We start from the raw sequence: 19,974 nt of genomic DNA on the forward strand, positions 1-19,974 counted from the left end.
TAGGGCTTGGTTCAAGAGCCAAGATCAGGAAATAGTGATAATAGGGATACTGGAGCCAATAATGGACGAGCTGTTCATACTATTCACTCATGAAAAGATGTTCCACTTTGTTTTGTCATTGTTGGTGACATCACTTCTAGCCAGGAACTTGGGTGGGGACAGGGGGCAAATTGTGATTGTTTTTTTCCTCCCTTTCCGTGCTCTCTTCCAATTTTAGGTCAATTTTTAAAACACTCATTTGGTCCTTGGTTCTTATGCAGCTTTAGGGGAAAATGGGCTCACACAGTAAAATGCCAATCTAGATTTTGGATATTAATGTGCAAGACAAGGAGTACTTATAAAACGCAAATCTTATCTCAACATATATTAGAGATACCAGCCTTTGTAATAAAAACAAAATTTCCCCCATTTGTCCCTTGTCGTTTGACTTTCCCTATAATGTGTCTCTATCTTATAAATTTTCTGTTTTCTTATGTAATTTATGAATCTTTGCTAACTTATAGATTCTGAGTCAGTTAATTGTGAGTCAGTTAATAAAAAGGTCTTCCCCACTCCATGGTTATAAAGGAATTCTTAGTTTTCATTAAGTGCTTTTATTATTTTTCTTTGTATTTGTTGTTTGTTTTTGCCCTTAAACTCTTGAAACACTGGAAATTTATCCTGGTTTACACTATCAAAGTGAAACGTAAATCTGAAAGAATTTTTTCCCTCACTTTTGTCTTCAAAAGGGCGTCTTTAAATCTTCTAACTGGCTGTAAGACAGTAATTTTTCTCTATAAATTCTGTATCTCAATATATTATGGAATTATTTTATTGCTTTAGTTTTGCAAACTGATTCTCCTGAGTTTTCTAAACATGCAATATTATTTTGAATAAGATCATTTTAAAAACAATGATCATAATTACTTCTTTTTTATTGTCTAAATGTGTTAGTTTATATATCCAATATAATGCTAAATAAGAGTTGTGAGGCTGGGTATCCTTGTCTTCTTTAACAGTGACAATGACTACTGGTTTCCCTTGAGGATGACGCTGACTTTGGGGTTAAAACATTTTCTTTTTATTTTTGTACTCTGATATAATTTTAGATTTACAGAAAAGACAGCAAAGTACAAAGAATTTCTGAATACCTTCCACCCAAATTCTTCAGAAGTAAACATTTTACATCTGTTTTATCCTTCTTTCCCTCTTCATATACACATGAATTTGTTCTGAATAAGTGTTTAGCTACAGACATGATATTCCTTTACTCTTTAATATTTCAGTGTGTATATCCCCCAAATAAACCTATTATACAACCACAGTATACTACAATGTCCCAAGCATAAGATTAACAGTCGATACTATATATATGTTCTAATCCACATAAGATTTAATCCACATAAGATCCACATAATCTAATCCACGTAAGATCTAATCCACATAAGATCTAATATCTAATATCTAATCCACATAAGATCATAATCTAATCCACATAAGATTAATCCACATAATCTAATCCACATAATCCACACAAGACTTCACATGTGTCTCAACAATGTCCTTTATGCCAAAAGAAATTCTAGGATCATGCACTGCAGCCACCTGTCATGTTTCTTCAGTCTATTTTAAACAGTTTCTGAGTCATTTTTTTTTTCACACAGAGTTTCGCTCCTGTTGCCCAGGCTGGAGTGCAATGGTGCACCCTCCGCCTCCTGGGCTCAAGCGATTCTCCAGCCTCAGCCTCCCAAGTAGCTGGGATTACAGGAGCCCACCACCACGCCCGGCTAATTTTTGTATTTTTAGTAGAGATGGGGTTTCACCATGTTGGCTGGGCTGGTCTTGAACTCCTGACCTCAGGTAATCCGCCCAAAGAAATTCTAAGATCATGCACTGCAGCCACCTGTCATGTTTCTTTACTCTACTTTAAGCTAGAACAGTTCAAGTCATTTCTTTCCTTTTTTTCTTTTTTTGAGACAGAGTTTTGCTCCTGTTGCCCAGGCAGGAGTGCAATGGCGTGATCGTGCCTCACTGCAACCTCTGTCTCCTGGGTTCAAGTGATTCTCCTGCCTCAGTCTCCCAAGTAGCTGGGATTGCAGGTGCCTATCACCATGCCCGGTTAATTTTTGTATTCTTAGTATAGACAGGGTTTCACCACGTTGGCCAGAGTGGTCTCGAACTCCTGGCCTCAGTTGATCTGTCTGCCTCAGTCTCACAAAGTTCTGGGATTACAGGTGTGAGTTATCACGCCCAGCATTTCTGACTATTTCATGACACTGACTTTTTTGCAGAGTACAGGACAGTTATTTTGAAGAATATAACTCAATTTGAGCTTGTCTTACGTTTCTTCATGAGTAGATTCAGACTATGCACTTCTGGCAAGAATACTATAGAAGTGATGTTGAGTTCTTCTAAGGGCATATCAGAAAGCACATAATAGCAATTAGCTCTGTAACTTGCAATGTTTGCTTTTATCATTTGTTAAGGTGATATCTATCAAGTTTCTACACTGCAAAGTTTCTATTTTACCCTGTAAACAGTAGATACCTTGAAAGGAGACATTTTGAGACTGGGTAAATACTGTACTCTTCATCAAACTTTTCCCTGACCCAATTAGTTTCATAGCCCACTTACTGAGTTCCGAAGTTACTTTGGTTAGTAATTTTACAACTTTCAGTGTGGTTGTTATTATGGTGTAATGGTTATTTGTTCTGTTTGTATTCATTTTCAGGATATTCCCCCTCCATCTTTGCTGATTTTGTTTTCTTGAGGACTTGAAGTATTAAGATAGCTCCAAAAGTCAGGACTATTCAAAAACTATAAAATAATATTCAAATTCAGTATCATTCCCTCATCTCAATTCCCTCTAAACTTTCCAACACACACACACACACACACACACACACACACTCTCTCTCTCTCTCTTTCTCTCTCTCTCTCTCTCTCTCTCTCTCTCACTCTCTCTCTCGCTCTTTAGGTAACCAATCTCATTATTGTCAGGTTTATCTTTCCTGTACTTCTTTTTGGTGAAATGAACCACCGTTTTCCCTTTTTCTTGCAAAAAAAAAAAAAGTTACATATTTTAGATATCATTCTGCACTTTGTATTTTGCCCTAAAAATATATCTAGGGAAAGGCCAGGCGCAGTGGCTCACGCCTGTAATCCCAACACTTTAGGAGGCCAAGGCGGGTGGATCATGAGGTCAGGAGTTCAAGACCAGCCTGACCAACACAGTGAAACCCCATCTCTCCTAAAAACACAAAAAACATTAGCTGGGCATGGTGGCGCGTGCCTGTAATCCCAGCTACTCAGGAGGCTGAGACAGGAGATTTGCTTGAACTCGGGAGGTGGAGGTTGCAGTGAGCCGAGATCGCGCCACAGCACTGCAGCCTGGGTGACAGAACAAGACTTTGTCTCAAAAAAAAAAAAAAAAAATGCAGGGCAAATCCCTACATCCATTCACAGACATCTTCCTCATTCTTTTTTACAGCAGCACAAAACTCCAACATGTGGCTATACTACAGTTCATTCAATCACTGTTTTTATATATGAACATTTGGATTGTTTCCAATATATTCCAATAACAAATAATGTTGCATTAATTTTGTGTACCTAGTTTCTTACTGCTGAAGGTATATACTCAAGGTAAAATCCCAGAATTAGGATGGTTGAGTCAACAGATAAAACATAAATATAGATTTGGTAGATATTCCTGGATACCTTTACAAAAGTTTATCAATTTGTATTCTAAACAACAATGTAACAGTGTCTGCTTTCTCCCGCCACAGCCTGAACAACAGAATGTTCTTATGATTTTAAACTTGTGCCAATCTGATAGGTAAAAACAAATAGTAACTAAGTATAGTTTTAATTAGTAAATTCCTTTTGTAATAAGTAAAAAATGTTTTCTTTTCATATGTTCTAAAATATGTTTACTAATGTCTCATAGGTACTTAGGTCTATATCAGGATTTTTATTATATTCTACTGACATAAAAGACAGTGTGCTTTCTTTGTAAATCATATTAAGATAATATGCATTATGCCCCTTTAACAAAAATGTTTTAAGATCCATTTTGTAAAATGTCTTTTCAGGAACTATAAAGGTAGTCAAAAGAAAAATGGGCAAAGGATAGGAACAGAGAATTCAAAGAAAAAACAGTAATGGTTCTCAACCCTCGTTCATCAGAGAAATACAAATTAAAACTATCCCATACACAAAAATTAACCATGGATTAACAGCCTAAATATAAAATATACAATCCAGCCTCCAGATTTGTAAGAAATAACCATTAGAAGGAAACATAGAGGTAAATATTCATGACCTTGAATTTGGCAATGGATCCTTAAATTTGACACACGTATCGGGAGGGGAGGGGAGGGGAGGGGAGGGGGGGGCAGGCAGAGAGAGGAAGGAAGGGAGGGAGGGAGGGAGGGACGGAGGAGGGAGGAAGGGAGGGAAGGAAGGAAGGGAGGGAAGGGAGGAGGGAGGAGGGGGGAGGGAGGGGAGGGAGGAACGAAGAAGGAAGGAAGGAAGGAAGAAGGAAGGAAGGAAGGAAGGAAGGAAGGAAGGAAGGAAGGAAGGAAGGAGGAGGGAGGGAGGGAGGGAGGGAGGGAGGGAGGGAGGGAGGGAGGGAGGGAGGGGGAGGGAGGGAGGGAGGGGAGGAGGGAGGAGGGAGGGAGGGAGGAAGGAAGGAGGGAGGAGGGAGGAAGGAAGGAAGGAAGGAAGGAAGGAAGGAAGGAAAGGAAGGAAGAAGGAAGGAAGGAAGGAAGGGAAGGAAGGAAGGAAGGAAGGAAGGAAGGAAGGAAGGAAGGGGAGAGAGAGAATGAAGGAAGGAAGGAAGGAAGGAAGGAAGGAAGGAAGGAAGGAAGGAAGGAAGGAAGGAAGGAAGGAAGGAAGGAAGGAAGGAGGAAGGAGAGAGGGAGGGAGGGAGGGAGGGAGGTCAGACTTAATAAAATATAAACCTATTGTGCACCAAAGAACATCATTAAGAAAGTTAAAAAGACAACCCAGAGAGTGGGCAAAAATAGCTGAAGTTCTATACTTCATAAAGGTTTGGTATCCATAATATATACAACTCATCAACAAAAACACACATAATCTAATTTTAAAATGAGCAAAGGACTTGAACGTATATTTCTTCAAAGAAAATACAGACATGTCCAACAAGCACACGAAAAGAAGTTCAAGATCATTAGGCATTAAGTGCACACAAATTAAAACCACAGTTAGACACCACTTTATACCCAGTAGGATGGTTATAATTTTTAAAACTACAAAATAACAAGTGTTGTTGAGGATGTAGAAAAATAGGAATCCTCATACATTTCTGGTGGGAATATAAGATGGTGCAGCCACTGTGGAAAACAGTTTGGTGGTTCCTCAAAAAGTTTAAACAGAATTATTATATGACCTAGCAATTCTACTCCTAAGAATTTACACCTCAAAGACTCAAAAACGGTACTTAAACAAGTATTTGTTCACAAATGTTCAAAGTTGCCATATTCACAATAGTGAAACACACTCAAATGTCCTTCAACAGGTGAATGGATAAACAAATAGTGATATATACATACAAAGGATTATTGTTCAGTCCTAAACAGAATGAACTACTGATACATGCTACAACTTAAATGAACCTCAAAAACATATGTTAAATGAAAGAAGTCACACAGAGAAGGTGACATATTGTGTGGTATGATCAGAACTGGCAAATCCTCAGGGACAGAAAGTAGACTCATGATTGCCAAGGGATGGGGGAGAAAAGAACAAATAATGATTACCTAACAGGTATAGGGTATTTTCCTGGGGAGATTTTTAAAGTTTTGAGAAAAGACAGAGGTGGCAACTGCTACAATGGACTGAATGCTGTGTCCTCCCAAAATTCCTATACGAAAATCCTAACCCCCAAAGTGATGGTATTAGAAGGTGGGACCTTTGGTATGCAATTAGGTGATGAGAGGGGGACCCTCATGAATGAGATAAGTGCCGTTATAAAGGGGACCCCAGAAAACGCTCTCAACCTCTTTTTTGCCATGTAAGGGTACAACTAGAAGTTAGTATTCCGCAATGTGGAAGAGGGTCCCACCAGAACCAGATGATACTGAGACCCTGATCTCAGACTTCCAGCCTCCAGACTTGTGAGAAATAAATTTCTATTATTTGTAAGCCATCCAGTCTACAGTCTTGTTACAGCAACCCAATGTATGGCAGCTGCACATTTATGAATGCTCTAAATGCTACTGAATTGGTACACTTTAAAATGCTTACTTGTATATTACGTGAACTTCAAAGCACTTTTAAAAATCAGACTGGAATAGTATCTTCAAATCATTCTGAAGACTAATCCAAAAACTTGATAAATACACATTGTTGAAAAGGCTAAGAAAAAGCAGACATTTTAATGTATCACTGATGAGAGTATAGAAGAATACAATTCCTATAGCTGACGATTTGGCAGTATCTACTATAACAAGTACATTTACCTACAGATATTCTTTCATAAAGACCAAATAAGGTATACATAAAATTACTCATTACAGTAAGCATTCTCTGTAACAGCAAAACACTACAAATAACACAATGGTCTTTTAATAGAAGTCTAGTTAAGCCGGGCACGGTGGCTCACGCCTGTAATCCCAGCACTTTGGGAGGCCGAGGCGGGCAGATCACAAGGTCAGGAGATCGAGACCACGGTGAAACCCCGTCTCTACTAAAAATACAAAAAATTAGCCGGGCGTGGTGGCGGGCGCCTGTAGTCCCAGCTACTCGGGAGACTGAGGCAGGAGAATGGCGTGAACCCGGGAGGCGGAGCTTGCAGTGAGCCAAGATCGCGCCACTGCACTCCAGCCTGGGTGACAGAGCGAGACTCCGTCTCAAAAAAAAAAAAAAAAAAAAAAAAAAAAAAAAGTCTAGTTAAATAAATTATTGTACATACACACAAAGGAATGCAATGAGCCTGCGTTTTTAAAAATGAAGGAGAGGCTGGGAGCGGTGGCTCACACCTGTAATCCCAGCACTTTGGGAGGCTGAGGTGGGCAGATCACAAGGTCAGGAGATGGAGACCATCCTGGCTAACACGATGAAACCCCATCTCTACTAAAATACAAAAAATTAGCCGGGAGTGGTGGTAGGAGCCTGTAGTCCCAGCTACTCGGGAGGCTGAGGCAGGAGAAAGGCGTGAACCCAGGAGGCAGAGCTTGCAGTGAGACGAGATCACGCCACTGTACTCCAGCCTGGGCGACAGAGACAGACTCCGGCTCAAAAAAAAAAAAAAAAAAAAAAAAAGAAGAAAGAAAAATGAAGGAGAAAGGTCTCTATACACCATTACCTTTTGTGTAAGACAGGTGAGGTGGAGAAGGAAAGAATATACATTCCTATCTTATAGGCATGAAAACTAGATAGATGGACAGTTAAGTTCAACAAACTAGTTAAGAGCAGTTAAGTGTGCATAGATGGATGGGAAGGCAGGAAGGCAAAGACTTCTCATTATACAACTTTTAAACTTTTTTATTTTGAACCATGAAAACAAATTTCAAAAGGAAAAATTTTAAACACTATTAATTGCTTTCAAATTAAAACCCAATCCAACAGGTCTGTTGATTAATAGGACTATATGAGAAAATGTATATAAAGCACATCCTCAGTGCTTGCCTCACCTACTTTAAGGCTGTAAAATGAGCAAACTCTCTTACTTTATAGTAGTCTAATCTCTTGCCAATCCTCACCCATTTCCATGCTCTACGATTCAGCCACAGAACCCCCTATGTTCGGGACTGAACCATGCTTTCTTGTCTTAAGGTCTTTTTGCATAATATGTTACCTTTTGCCTTTCTCATCCTTCTAACTTCCTTTTACTCATCTTTAATCTCACCTCAGAGTTTGCTTTTTGTAGGATATACTTTTTTACAACCTCCCCACATTCATACATATACACAGAGACACACAGCCTAGGCTGCATCAGCATCCCTTGCTCTTTCTTGTTACTCCCACAGTGTCTTATGGTTGGGGACACACACTCCAGGTGACACGGCTTGACTCTCAATCTTGAGTTTCACACTTGCTAACTGTATTATCTGGAATAAATTTACCTAAACCCTTTCATCTCAGTTTGCTGATCTACAAAATAAAGATCCCATCTGCCTGATGGGACTGTTAACAAAGATTAAATGAGCTAATGTATGTAAAGCACACAGCTTGCCACATATTGCACAGTCATTAAATAGTAACCAGTTTTATTATACTTATGGCACTGAGCCCTTCGCTGAACTATTAATGTATTTCCCTCTTTGTTCCTCACAATGAAGATGCCTTTAAAAATTACACATACTTTAACACTTTTTAGGGGCAGAGACTGCCTTGATAACTTCTGTATACCCTGATGGAGTATCTCATACAAGGTTGGTGCTCTGTAAATATTTGATAAACTACTTATGTCAATATGGTAAGTGATAACTTGGATATAAACAAACAAGCTTTCAAGAAATCAATTTGGTCAGTTATCTCAATAAAAGATTACTATTCCTTCTGTATTCACAAGCAGAGAATGGTGATTTAACAACTCATTTCCCCCCTGTAATACAAATTAACCTTTTAAGATTTATCCAGAGGAGAAAAAAATCTAGCAGTTATCTCCTAAAATGATAAAAATAAAATTTCGCTTTAATCACCTTACAACTGCAAACTTAAGACACCTGATTCTGCTACTTGTATTACTTTAAGAAAATTATTTAAACCTAACTATAAAATGACTACCAAATACTGGCAGGGATATAAAAGAACGAATGCTAGCAACCAGCACACTTCCTAATATGGAGTATACGTACAAATAATATGAGTAAAAATTATAAAAGCCTATGATCTAAAAAATCAATTCATAAAACTACTAAACGAATTTAGATTTCCTCCCAAAATTTCAAAAACTATATAAATGTGTTACACTTTATAGGAGCAAAACTGAACAAGAACAAAAATGGAACATCCTTAAATAACTTACCAATAATATTCTCTATCAGAAAAAGATCAGCATATAATGTTTTATTTTAGGGTAAATTATGTATGACTAGTGGCAGGTGAAGTAAAAGTCACACTGCTGAACTGACAGGCTCAATGTACATCATTTATTTCAACATTCTGTACCTCGACATCCTGAACACTGGATAAAAAAGTTGATTAAATCCAGAAGTGCGATGTCCCTGTCTTGTTTATATGATTCAATCCAGTCATCCACCACGGACTGTGGAAAAAAAAATATAAAAATGAAAACTTCAAAAAAAATTGATATTATAGCAAATAAATTTTCAAAAAAGTTTGTGTGTTTGTGTGTGTTTCTATCTGAACAAGAAAATTACTTACCTGAAATTATTTCTCTGTAGCCTAATAAAATAGAGACTGCCTCACTTTTAAAGACCAATAAAAAGTGACTTACTAGGTTTCAAAGATTTGTTTACAATAGAATCCAAAACAAACCTAATCTTACCAATCCCATTAAGTACAATAATTAAGCAAGCATAGATAATATTCAAACCATATTATGAAAAGGATAAAAATTAAGTTAACTTCACTTCTACATAGACACAAACTTTCTGAGTTATCAAAAAGGATAATGCACTAGTAGTGCATACAAAGAATGCACATAATAAGAGGCATTTTTTTCAAGAATACAAGAACGCCTTAATATTAGGAAATCAAATAACTGATTTATCAAGAAAATGAAAAATTAAAACAACTATATATCAAATTAGATCTCAAAAATGTATATAAAATTCTGCAGCTAATCCAAAAAGAAAAAAAAACTTTCTAGGAAAATTAGAGTTCAAGAAAATCTACTCAAAGGATAAAAAGACTAAAATATATTTGCTGTTGAAATACTTAAGATATTTCAACTAATTAAAGAACAAGGCACGGATGCCCCCTAACCATTTAACACAGGGTTAAAGTCTTTAGTGAATGCAAAAGTTAGTAAAATTTGAGTAAAGACAATTCTCCTTTCCTACAGATGATAAGAAAATCCAGGAGTCTCTATTAAAGTGATTCAAGAGATTAATAATAGGAAAATTTGACAAGGTAGCTGACAAGATAAATATACAAAATAACTTAACAGCGCAATACCTAGAAAATATAAATGGATTAGTAGCTTGTTCACAACAAAAAATATCTAAGAATACATCTAAGACAATTTTTAATGAGGAAAATTATTAAAACTTACAGGATATAAAAAAAGACTTCAACAGGTATCATATTCTGAATTTTAAAAAAAGACTTAGTGCTATATCAATAAAGGTTGAGAGTCTTGCCAACTTACAAGGCAAATTTAATGTAATTCCAGTTTGCATTCCAGTGGGCAGGATTCTTTGAGATTTTCTTGGGCAGAGGTAGGGATCAGAGGAAATGTATAAAAATATGAATTTTAAAAAAATAAAATTTTGTGTACTAAGGTATATTTACATACAGTAAAATGCATTAATCTTGTTATTTCTTTTTATTTTACATTTTTATAAATAAACCCACCTGTGTAACCACAACCAAGATAAAGATAGAAAACATTTCCAGAACTAAAACAGGCTCCCTTAGGTTGCCTTCCAAGCAGTAACCATCCCCAGCACAAAGGGTAATTATTATAGTGACGCATATTACCATGAATTAGTTTGACATGATACTGAAACTCATATAAATGGTGTCATCTTTTGTTTTTCATTTCTTTCAAACAAAGCTGTATCAGTAAGATTCAGCAGCATTGTTATGTGTATTAGTAATGCCTTTTTTGTATTGCTGAATATTATTTCATTGTATGAATATACCACCATCTATCACACATTTTACTGTTGAGGAATATGAGTACTCAACATTACTCAGTTGCAGTTGCAGTTGCAGTTTAGGGCTATCACAAATAAAACTGTTACGTACACACATTTTGATGAATATAAACATTCTTTTCTGTATTACAGACCCAAGAGCAGATTTGTTAACACACATTATACACACACATCAAGGCTTAGTAGATATGCCAAACAATTTCTCAAAACAAGTTGTAATAAATCACGCTTCCACCAGCAATGTATGAAATCCAGCAAGACGTGAGATTTTCAGGTGCTCTACATCCTCACCCAAGACTAGGTATTGTCAGTTCTTTTAATTTAGCCCATTGTGATTGAGCATATCCCTTCTTTAATGACCTTCCATTGGGGAGAACCACTTTCCCTTGCTCCAAGTGAAAGAGAAGACTTTCTATACATAATACTGTGTCACTGTCTCATCACATTAGTGTCTGGGGGGTTTTGTTTTTAAAGTAAAGAGAAAACTAGAAAGAAGACTATGGTGGTAAGAGAGGGTCAAGAAGAAAATAATACCATGGTATCTGGGCAAGGTTCACCTCTGCTGAATAACGTGTCACGTCCTGTAAGCTCAGGATGATGGTGAAACTAGAAGTGAATAGAGCAGATCAAGAGCAACTTTTAGACTCAGGACTGAAGCAGAAATGCTTTGCAACCTAGGTAACAAAGTGTGGCACAAAACTGAAGAAGTTACTTCCTCACTTTTACAGGGGTCCAGTAACGTAAAGGCAGTCTGAGTAGAATTTTAATTCCCAAAGTAATTGTACTAACTTATACTCCCACCGGTAACATATGAAGAGCTCAAAACATTCTAAGACTGGTGCACAGGAACCTGCATTAGAAATATTAAAACTCTAGTCCAAGCATGGTGGCACACACCTGTAATCTCAGCACTTTGGGAGACCAAGGTAGGCAGATGACATGAGCACAGGAGTTTGAGACAAGCCTGGGCAGCATAATGAAACCCTGTCTCTACAAAAATTAGCTAGAATGGTGGTGCATGCCTGTAGTCCCAGCTACTTGGTAGGCTGAGATCAGAGGATCACTTGAGCCTGAAAGGTCAAGGCTGTAGTGAGCAAAGATCGCACCAATGCACACCAGTGTGGGCGACAGGGCGAGACCCTGTCAAAAAACAAACAAAAACTTGGGGCCAGGTACAGTGGCTTGCACCTGTATTTCTGACAACTTGGGAGGCCAAGGTAGGAGGATGACTTGAGGCCAGGAGTTCAAGACCAGCCCAGGCAACATACACAGACCCTCATCTCTACAAAAAACAAAACAAAAAAATAGGCTGGGCACGGTGACTCACGCCTGTAATCCCAGCACTTTGGGAGACCGAGGTGGGTGGATCACGAGGTCAGGTGATCGAGACCATCCTGGCTAACACGGTGAAACCCTGTCTTTACCAATACAAAAAATTAGCCAGGTGTAGTGGCGGATGCCTGTAGTCCCAGCTACTTGGGAGACAGAGGCAGGAAAATGGTGTGAACCCAGGAGGCAGAGCTTGCAGTGAGCCAAGATCATGCCACTGCACTCCAGCCTGGGCAACAAAGCGAGACTCTGTCTCAAAAAAAAAAAATTAGTGAGGAATGGTGGCACGTGACCACAGTCCCAGCCACTTGGGAGGCTGAGGGAGGACGATTACTTGAGCCTAAGAGTTTGAGGCTACAGTGAACTATGATCATGCTACCACACTCTAGCCTGGGCGACAGAGTGAAACCCTGTCTCTAAAATGAATCAATAAGGCTGGGCGCAGTGGCTCACGCCTGTAATCCCAAGACTTTGGGAGGCCGACATGGGTGGAATACTTGAGGTCAGGAGTTCCAGACCAGCCTGGCTAAATGGTGAGACCCCATCTCTTAACGAAAAAGAAGAGAGAGAGAGAGAGAGATGATTTATGATTTACAATCATAAATAGTAAACAAGGCCAGGCATTGTGGTCCATTCCTGTAAACCAGCACTTTCACAGGCCGAGGCAGGCAGATCACTTGAGCTCAGGAGTTTGAGATCAGCTTGGGCAATGTAGCAAAACCCACCTCTACCAAAAATCCACAAATTAGTCAGGTGTGGTGCTGCACACCTGTGGTCCCAGCTACTTGGGAGGTTGAGGTGGGAGGATCACTTGAGCCCAGAAGGTGGAGGTGGAGGACGAAGCTGCAGTGAGCTGTGAGCGTGCCACTGCACTGCAGCCTGGGTGACAGAGCAAGACTGTCTCAAGGGGGGGAAAAAAAGTAAGCAAGTAATATAAGAGAAGAAAATACAGAAATAAAAATACGTAATAGCTCTTTGCATTAAGGGAAAAAATAAATGCAGAAGAAATAGATCCAGATATATATAACTTCCACTATGACAAAGGAGATATTTCAATTTTAGAGAGGAAAATTATTTATATAATAAATGATACTGACCCTGACATATTGGTTATTCATCCAGAAGTAAACAAAGTTGTACCTTTTATAAGCTCTCAGAGAGGTATGAAACAAATGAATTTAAAGAACTGAACTCTAGGCCAGATGCAGTGGCTCACTCTTGTAATCTCGGAGCTTTGGCGGCCAGTGAGGAAGGATCACTTGAGGCCAGGAGTTTGAGAGCAGCCTAGGCAACACAGTGATACCCTGACTCTACAAAACATTTTTAAAATAATTAGTTGGGCACAGTGGCACATGCCTATAATCCCAGCTACTCAGTAGTCTGAGGTGGGAGGGTCACTTGAGTCCAGGAGTTTAAGGTTGCAATGAACTGTCATCTTCAACTGCATTCCAGCCTGGGAGACAGAGCAAGAAAAAGGATTAAAATAAAAAAAAGAATTAAACTTCAGAGAGCCATGTATGAGCCTTTCTTGAGTTGGCAGAGAATGGCAACTGTTAGAAGCATTGCCAAGTATGGGCATAGGTCGTTGGATAATGCAGTCTGTCATAATACAGAGGATCACGACTAAGTTAAGAATTTGTTTTAGAAATCACATGTGGCACATAATCAAATTGTGCTGAACATTTTCAAGAAGAGAAAATAAAAATTCAAGCAACCAAAGACTACATATAGGGAAGCAAGGAATAGAATAATGACACACTTCCCATTAAAAACAAAGCAAGCCCATGGATAATATAGTAATATATTTAATGTCCTGAAGAAAGATGAAAAAGTCCATCCAGAATTTTTTATTTGGCAAAAAAAAAAAAAACCTTTCAAAAAAAGGCAAATAAAATATTTTCAGACTAAAAACTAAAACAAAAAATAAAAACAAAACCAACTTCATGAAAGAGAGATTGTCCAGGCTGGATAAAAAGACCCAACTGGCTGGGTGCGGTAGCTCACGCCTGTAATCCCAGCACTTTGGGAGGCCAAGGAGGGCGGATCACGAGGTCAGGAGATGGAGACCATCCTGGCTAACATGGTGAAACCCTGTCTCTACTAAAAATACAAAAAAATTAGCCGGGCGTAGTGGCGTGCGCCTGTAGTCCCAGCTACTCCGGAGGCTGAGGCAGGAGAACTGGTTGAACCCGAGAGGCAGAGGTTGCAGTGAGCCGAGATCGTGCCACTGCACTCCAGCCTGGGTGACATGAGCAAAAGTGTCTCAAAAAAAAAAAAAAAAAAAAAAAGACCCAACCACATAATATTTACGAGAGACACACTTTTAATATAAGAGCACAGATAGGTAGCAATGAAAGGATATATATGGGTGTGTGTGTATATACACATATATCTATATACATACACACACATATACACACATACACGCAAACATGAACCATAAGAAACATGTTGTGGTTATATTCACGTCAAAGCAGAAATCAAGACAAGAACACTACCAAACAGAGAAATATGTTATAATAATAAAATGGTAAATTCATTAGGAAGTTGTAACAACATCAAATTTTTACACCAATTAACAGGAGTCCCAAAATACATAAAGCAAAAACTGAACTAAAAGAAGAAAGAGGCAAATTCATAGCCATGGCTGAAATTTTTAACACACATCTTTTGGTAACTGATAGAAGCGGCAAACAAAAAAATAAATGTGTATAGAAGATAGGGATAACATTATTAATAAATGTGATCTAACTAATGCATAAAACTTAACACCAACAATTACAGGATACACATTCTTTTCAATTACACATAAGAATATTCACCAAAATAAATCATAAATCAAACCTCCGTAAGTTTTTAAACACTGAAATAATACAGAGCAAGCTCTCTTGCAATAACAGATTTAAAAATCTGTCCCATCTGATTTAGAAATCAGTAACAAAAATATATATAAAATGTCCCCAAATGTTTGGTAATGAGAAAATTTTTAAAACTGAATAAAAACATTTCAAAAAGTGTAGGATCCACCTAAAACAGTGTTTACAAGAAAATTTAGAGCTTTAAATATTTATAATTTATAGCTAAGTTATAGTTTATATAAGGAAGGGTTTAAATCAATGACCTAATAATCTACCTTTTTGGTGGTGGGTTTTTTTTTTTCTTTGAGACAGGGTCTCACTCTGTCACCCAGGCTAGGGTCCAGTGGCACAACCACAGCTCACTGTAGCCTCAATCTCCCATGCTCAAGCTATCCTTCCACCTCAGCCTCTCAAGTAGCTGCGAACAGAAGCATACGCGACTGTGCCTGGTTAATTTTTGTATTTTTGGTAGAGACGGGATTTCACCATTTTGCCTAGGCTGGTCTCGAACACCTGGGCTCAAGAAATCCTCCCGCCTTGGCCTACCAAAGTGGCTTCTATCTTAATAAACAGAATATTCCGATGTGGACTGTCTTTATGTGGAGGATAAGGAAAAGTATGCAATATAATTCCAACAGAAAATTAACAGAAAGGCTATTTCTGATAACGCAGCCACAGACCCAAAGAGAAGGCTATAGCTTTAGAACATCTGAATCTGATTACACACACACAGTCATTCTGGGACCTAAGTTGACAGAGGATCTTGTATCCTTAACAAGTGGCTTCCAAGGTCAACCATTAATATCAATAATAAGACAGCATTTCATGGGAAATTTTTGTAAGTCATGTTTGGAAGTAGTGCATATCATTTCAGCTAATATTAATACTTCACAGGCAAGAACTTGTTAGCTAGCCATATCTGAATGCTATGGAAGTAGAGAAATGGAGTCTCTGTTTGCCAGCAGCCTCCTTGAACGTTCTTCACTATGAAAAAGGAAAAATAACTTTTGGTAGATAGCAAGTCACCTCTGCCAAAAACTGCCCCTCTGGCTACCAATATTTATATGCAGCCCTCCGCCCCCAACTTAGAGAAAATATTTGTTTGCATGGATATGAGTATTATAGTACTATTTACTATTAAAAAAAACCTCACTGAACAATTTAAATGTCTATAAAGGAACATTTCACTAAATGATATATCCACACAGTAGAATGAAATGTAACTAGTAATACAAATGAGCTGAATCTATGTTAGCACTAATGATAGAAAAAGTTGTTTCTGACATTAAATGCACAAAGAAATGAGTATGATTCTATTTTTTAAGTACATAAATCTCTCTCTTTTTCTCTCACATACACACATACACAGGAAAAGGTATGGAAAAATTCAACCTGTGACACTAATAGGCTTAAATGTCCTCAATTCATTACAGTTTAAGACTTCGCTACAAAGAAAACCTCGAGATCTGAGCCATAGATCCTCAATGAGAAAGCTACAACAAGCAGCATCTGAATCACAGATTACATTCATATGACAAAAATGATGACATTTGCTATAATTATGTTTTATTATATTGTACTAGCAGGCAGTATAAAAATTAATATTCTGTCTTGTTCCAGAAGGCATATGAGGTAGTTTAAAAATAACATTTTTTTAAATTGAGAAGAATAAAAAACCATTAAGATTACAAAGAGGAAATATAAATATATGGAAAAGAGCAGTCAATATCGTAGTTAAAGATGAGTTTTAAATCTGCCTAAGCTCCCTATAAGGTAAATCTAAAAGATCAATCAATTCAATCTAGATATCTACACAGTACAGAGTCCACATTCTTCAAATTCTATTAGGTAAGTTTCCTTTTCTCAGTAAGCCATTTGGTAGGACCTCGGGTAAGCAGACAAGGGCACAGAGAATTAGTATTCTATACTGCTGCTTAAGACTAGATTCATTTGCTTTGGAGAAAGACAAGCAGACGGAAAAGATAATACAAATTACATTACTTTGTAAATTCAAGAACTTAATCCGGAATCTTGAATGAAAGACCTTCCCGCTTCCAAACTGAGAATCACTGTATAATAAATGTTTAGGTAATCCTTTTCAACATAGCTTTTAGCAATATCACACACATTTTCTGTGAATGCATATATAAATACTATGTAGTTAGACATAATTTTTTTTATTACTTCATGAGGTTAGACTGTTATTTTATCTTCAGGTATAAGCTAAAACATTACTGATTTTCAGAGCTCTCCAAAGACTGTTTTTTTGCTTTTATTGTTTTACAGTTTTTAAATGTAACTCTTCAGGGGCTGTGGAGAAAAAATGACACTATAGACATGATACTATTTCTTTCACTAGTTCTGTATTAACTAACTGCAGTTTCAGGCCAATGAGATCTAATCATATAGCCCTTCATGTGGTAAGCCATATTTTCATTTTACCTTAGTTATGAACAGAATTACAGCTTTCAGTATCACTTCAATATCACTTTTTAGAAAAATAAATATATAATGCCCCATGACAAGTATACTTTTCATACTTCACTTGATACCAATGTTTTGTGTTTTTTCTGCTTTGTATTATTCTGCTTTTGAAATAGAAAATTATTTTCAACAAATGTACACATTTTCAATTTAACCTGGTACCCAACCAGGTTAAAAGTTTAGTACTATAACAGTGATTTCTAAATAAACATAGCACAAAAAGGAATGTCTTAAATATCAATTATCTTCAAGTTTTTATATTAATATTTTCTTCCAGTTTGTAGGCTGTCTTTATAGTTACTATATTTATCTTGCAGAAGTTCTCATTAGAGAAATTTTAGCAAAACTTCCCCTTTTTTTTGAGACAGGGTCTCACTCTGTCACCCAGGCTGGAATGCAGCGGTGCAAACAGAACTCACGGCAGCCTCGATCTCCTAGGCTCAAGCAATCCCCCCACCTCAGCTTCCCGAGTAGCTGGGACCACAACTGCACACCACCCATGCCTGGCTATCGGGGGTTTTTTGGTATTTTTTAATACAGATGAGGTTTTGCCACGTTGCCTAGGCTGGTCTTGAACAAAAAACACAAAAATTAGTCAGGCATGGTGGTGCATACCTGTAGTCCCAGCTACTTGGGAGGCTGACATGGGAGGATCATTTAAGCCCGGGATGAGCCCAGGATGCCGAGGTTGTGGTGAGCTGAGATTGTGCCACTGCACTCAGGACTGGGCAACAGAGCGAGACCCCATTTCAAAAGAAAAAGAAAAGGAAAAAGAACAAAGAAAAGAAAGGCAAGTAAACATTATTTTTAAGAGGAAAATCCACCTAATCAATAAAAGATTTAAATCTAGTGGTAGCCAGAATGGAAAAACGACACACATCTAAGCCCAGCTAGGTAAAATTCATGAATTCAAAGAAAAAAGTAAAAATCTTATAAATACTAGAACCAATAATAAAACAAGTCAGACATAATGGACCAACTCTATCCCTACACACCAAGCATCCAATCGGCTTTCAATGTCTTACTTCTTAAGCAATTAGCTAAGAAACTAGACACAAGGGGAAAACCTCTGTATCAATTATCAATGTACTGCCTCTTGGCCCCAAATTTAACCTTCAGTATCTGCTCTGGAATAATGGACGAGACTATACAAATATTTCTCCTTTACATTAAGAAGGATGTTAAGTTCTATCAGTACAGAGCTCTGAAAGGATACTGCAACAGGAAGGGGTCTCCTCTTCCTAGTTCTGGTATGTTGAGTTTTGCTTTTTTTGCTCTTGCTGCATGGTTCATCATTGGTGAGTATATATAAGAAAATCCAGCAGTGGTCAGCCTCACACCAAGAGTATGCAGTCTTTTGTTGACCTTGTGCCCAAGCCTGGGACTGGTGATTACTCTCTTGATGCAGCCCTTCCAATATGGACACTGGCATGTTCCAAGACTCATACTGGGAGCAGTGCCCTGTCTTTCCCTATAAAACTGTCTGCCATATTCAACACAACTACTCAGAGGGTTGTTTCCTGCTACCCAGCAACTGCTAACCAGTTCTGGCCAAGGCAAGAACTTACAGTGAACTTCTCTACATTCCAATGGGCAGCAATCCAACTTACCAGACAAGGTCTGAACTCCAACCCGAGAAAGGGGACCTCTCCCTTTCCAACTTTATCTTTTCTTGAGAAATCTCCTTAATCCCTAGGATATCCTCTAGAGTTACCTTTATATTTTTGTAGTTACTCCTCTATCATAGCTTAGTAATTACTTGTAATAAATTTTATCGACAATCTGGCTCTTGATTAAACCCAGATTGATCAAAAAAAAAAAAAAAAAAAACTGGTTCCAGGGGATAAATCAGAAAAGAAGAGACGAGGGAATTTGAGTCATATCCTTGGGATTAAAGATAGAGCTTAGCTCCTTGCCAAGGAAATGGGATGCTAGTAATCGATGGCATATAGTAACTTGGGAAAATTAAGCTATTACTGGTGGCTGATTGTGATAAAGTGCCAATTTAAGCACATGCCTTGAAAGCTTACATGACTGGTGAATTTGGGAATTATGGCAATAATTATGGCTGTAAAGGTAGCAGGGTTAAGAAAGATCCTTTTAAGTACACATGAGTATTTACAGAGATAAAACAAAAAGCTCAAGTTAATGCTCAGCTTAAATGATAATCTGAGAAAGCCAGAGAATTTCTACGAAGAATCCTAGAATGTGTCATTTCTTATAAGTGGGGGGCTGATTTTGTTGAAAATCAAGACAGGAAATCTAATTGTGTCAGAGGCAATAACAGTTTAATTCAGTCTCACCGAGTTTCTCATCTGGAAGTAAGAATCTTCACTGGCAAAGAATGGGATCCTAAAACTTGGAACAGAGAAATCTGGTTGGTCCCAGATCAAACTAGCAATTTTGACTAGCTCTCCTCCATCCTCCAAGTAATTCTGAGCCTCCTATACCAGTGGAAGTAGCTTGCTTTCCAAGGTTTGAGAAGACTAGCCTTCTTAAGCTTGAAAGCC

At 37.9% G+C, this 19,974-nt stretch overlaps 1 protein-coding gene across 5 annotated transcripts in view; it reads right to left on the minus strand.

The window, feature by feature from the left end:
* The window catches only part of STAG1 (stromal antigen 1), a 398,006-nt gene that overhangs the window by 210,912 nt on the left and 167,120 nt on the right, over window positions 1-19,974 (minus strand). For 4 of the 5 annotated variants that reach the window (XM_050779584.1, XM_050779585.1, XM_050779588.1 and 1 more), the window contains one exon: window positions 9,118-9,214. The exons of the other annotated variant lie outside the window; for it this stretch is intronic. In XM_050779584.1, the coding sequence (XP_050635541.1) occupies window positions 9,118-9,214 (97 nt within the window). The remainder of the gene's footprint in view (window positions 1-9,117; window positions 9,215-19,974) is intronic. 5 annotated transcript variants of the gene reach the window in all.

This window comes from Macaca thibetana, chromosome 2 (assembly GCF_024542745.1).
Source record: "Macaca thibetana thibetana isolate TM-01 chromosome 2, ASM2454274v1, whole genome shotgun sequence".
In the NCBI taxonomy this organism is placed as follows: Eukaryota; Metazoa; Chordata; class Mammalia; order Primates; family Cercopithecidae; genus Macaca; species Macaca thibetana.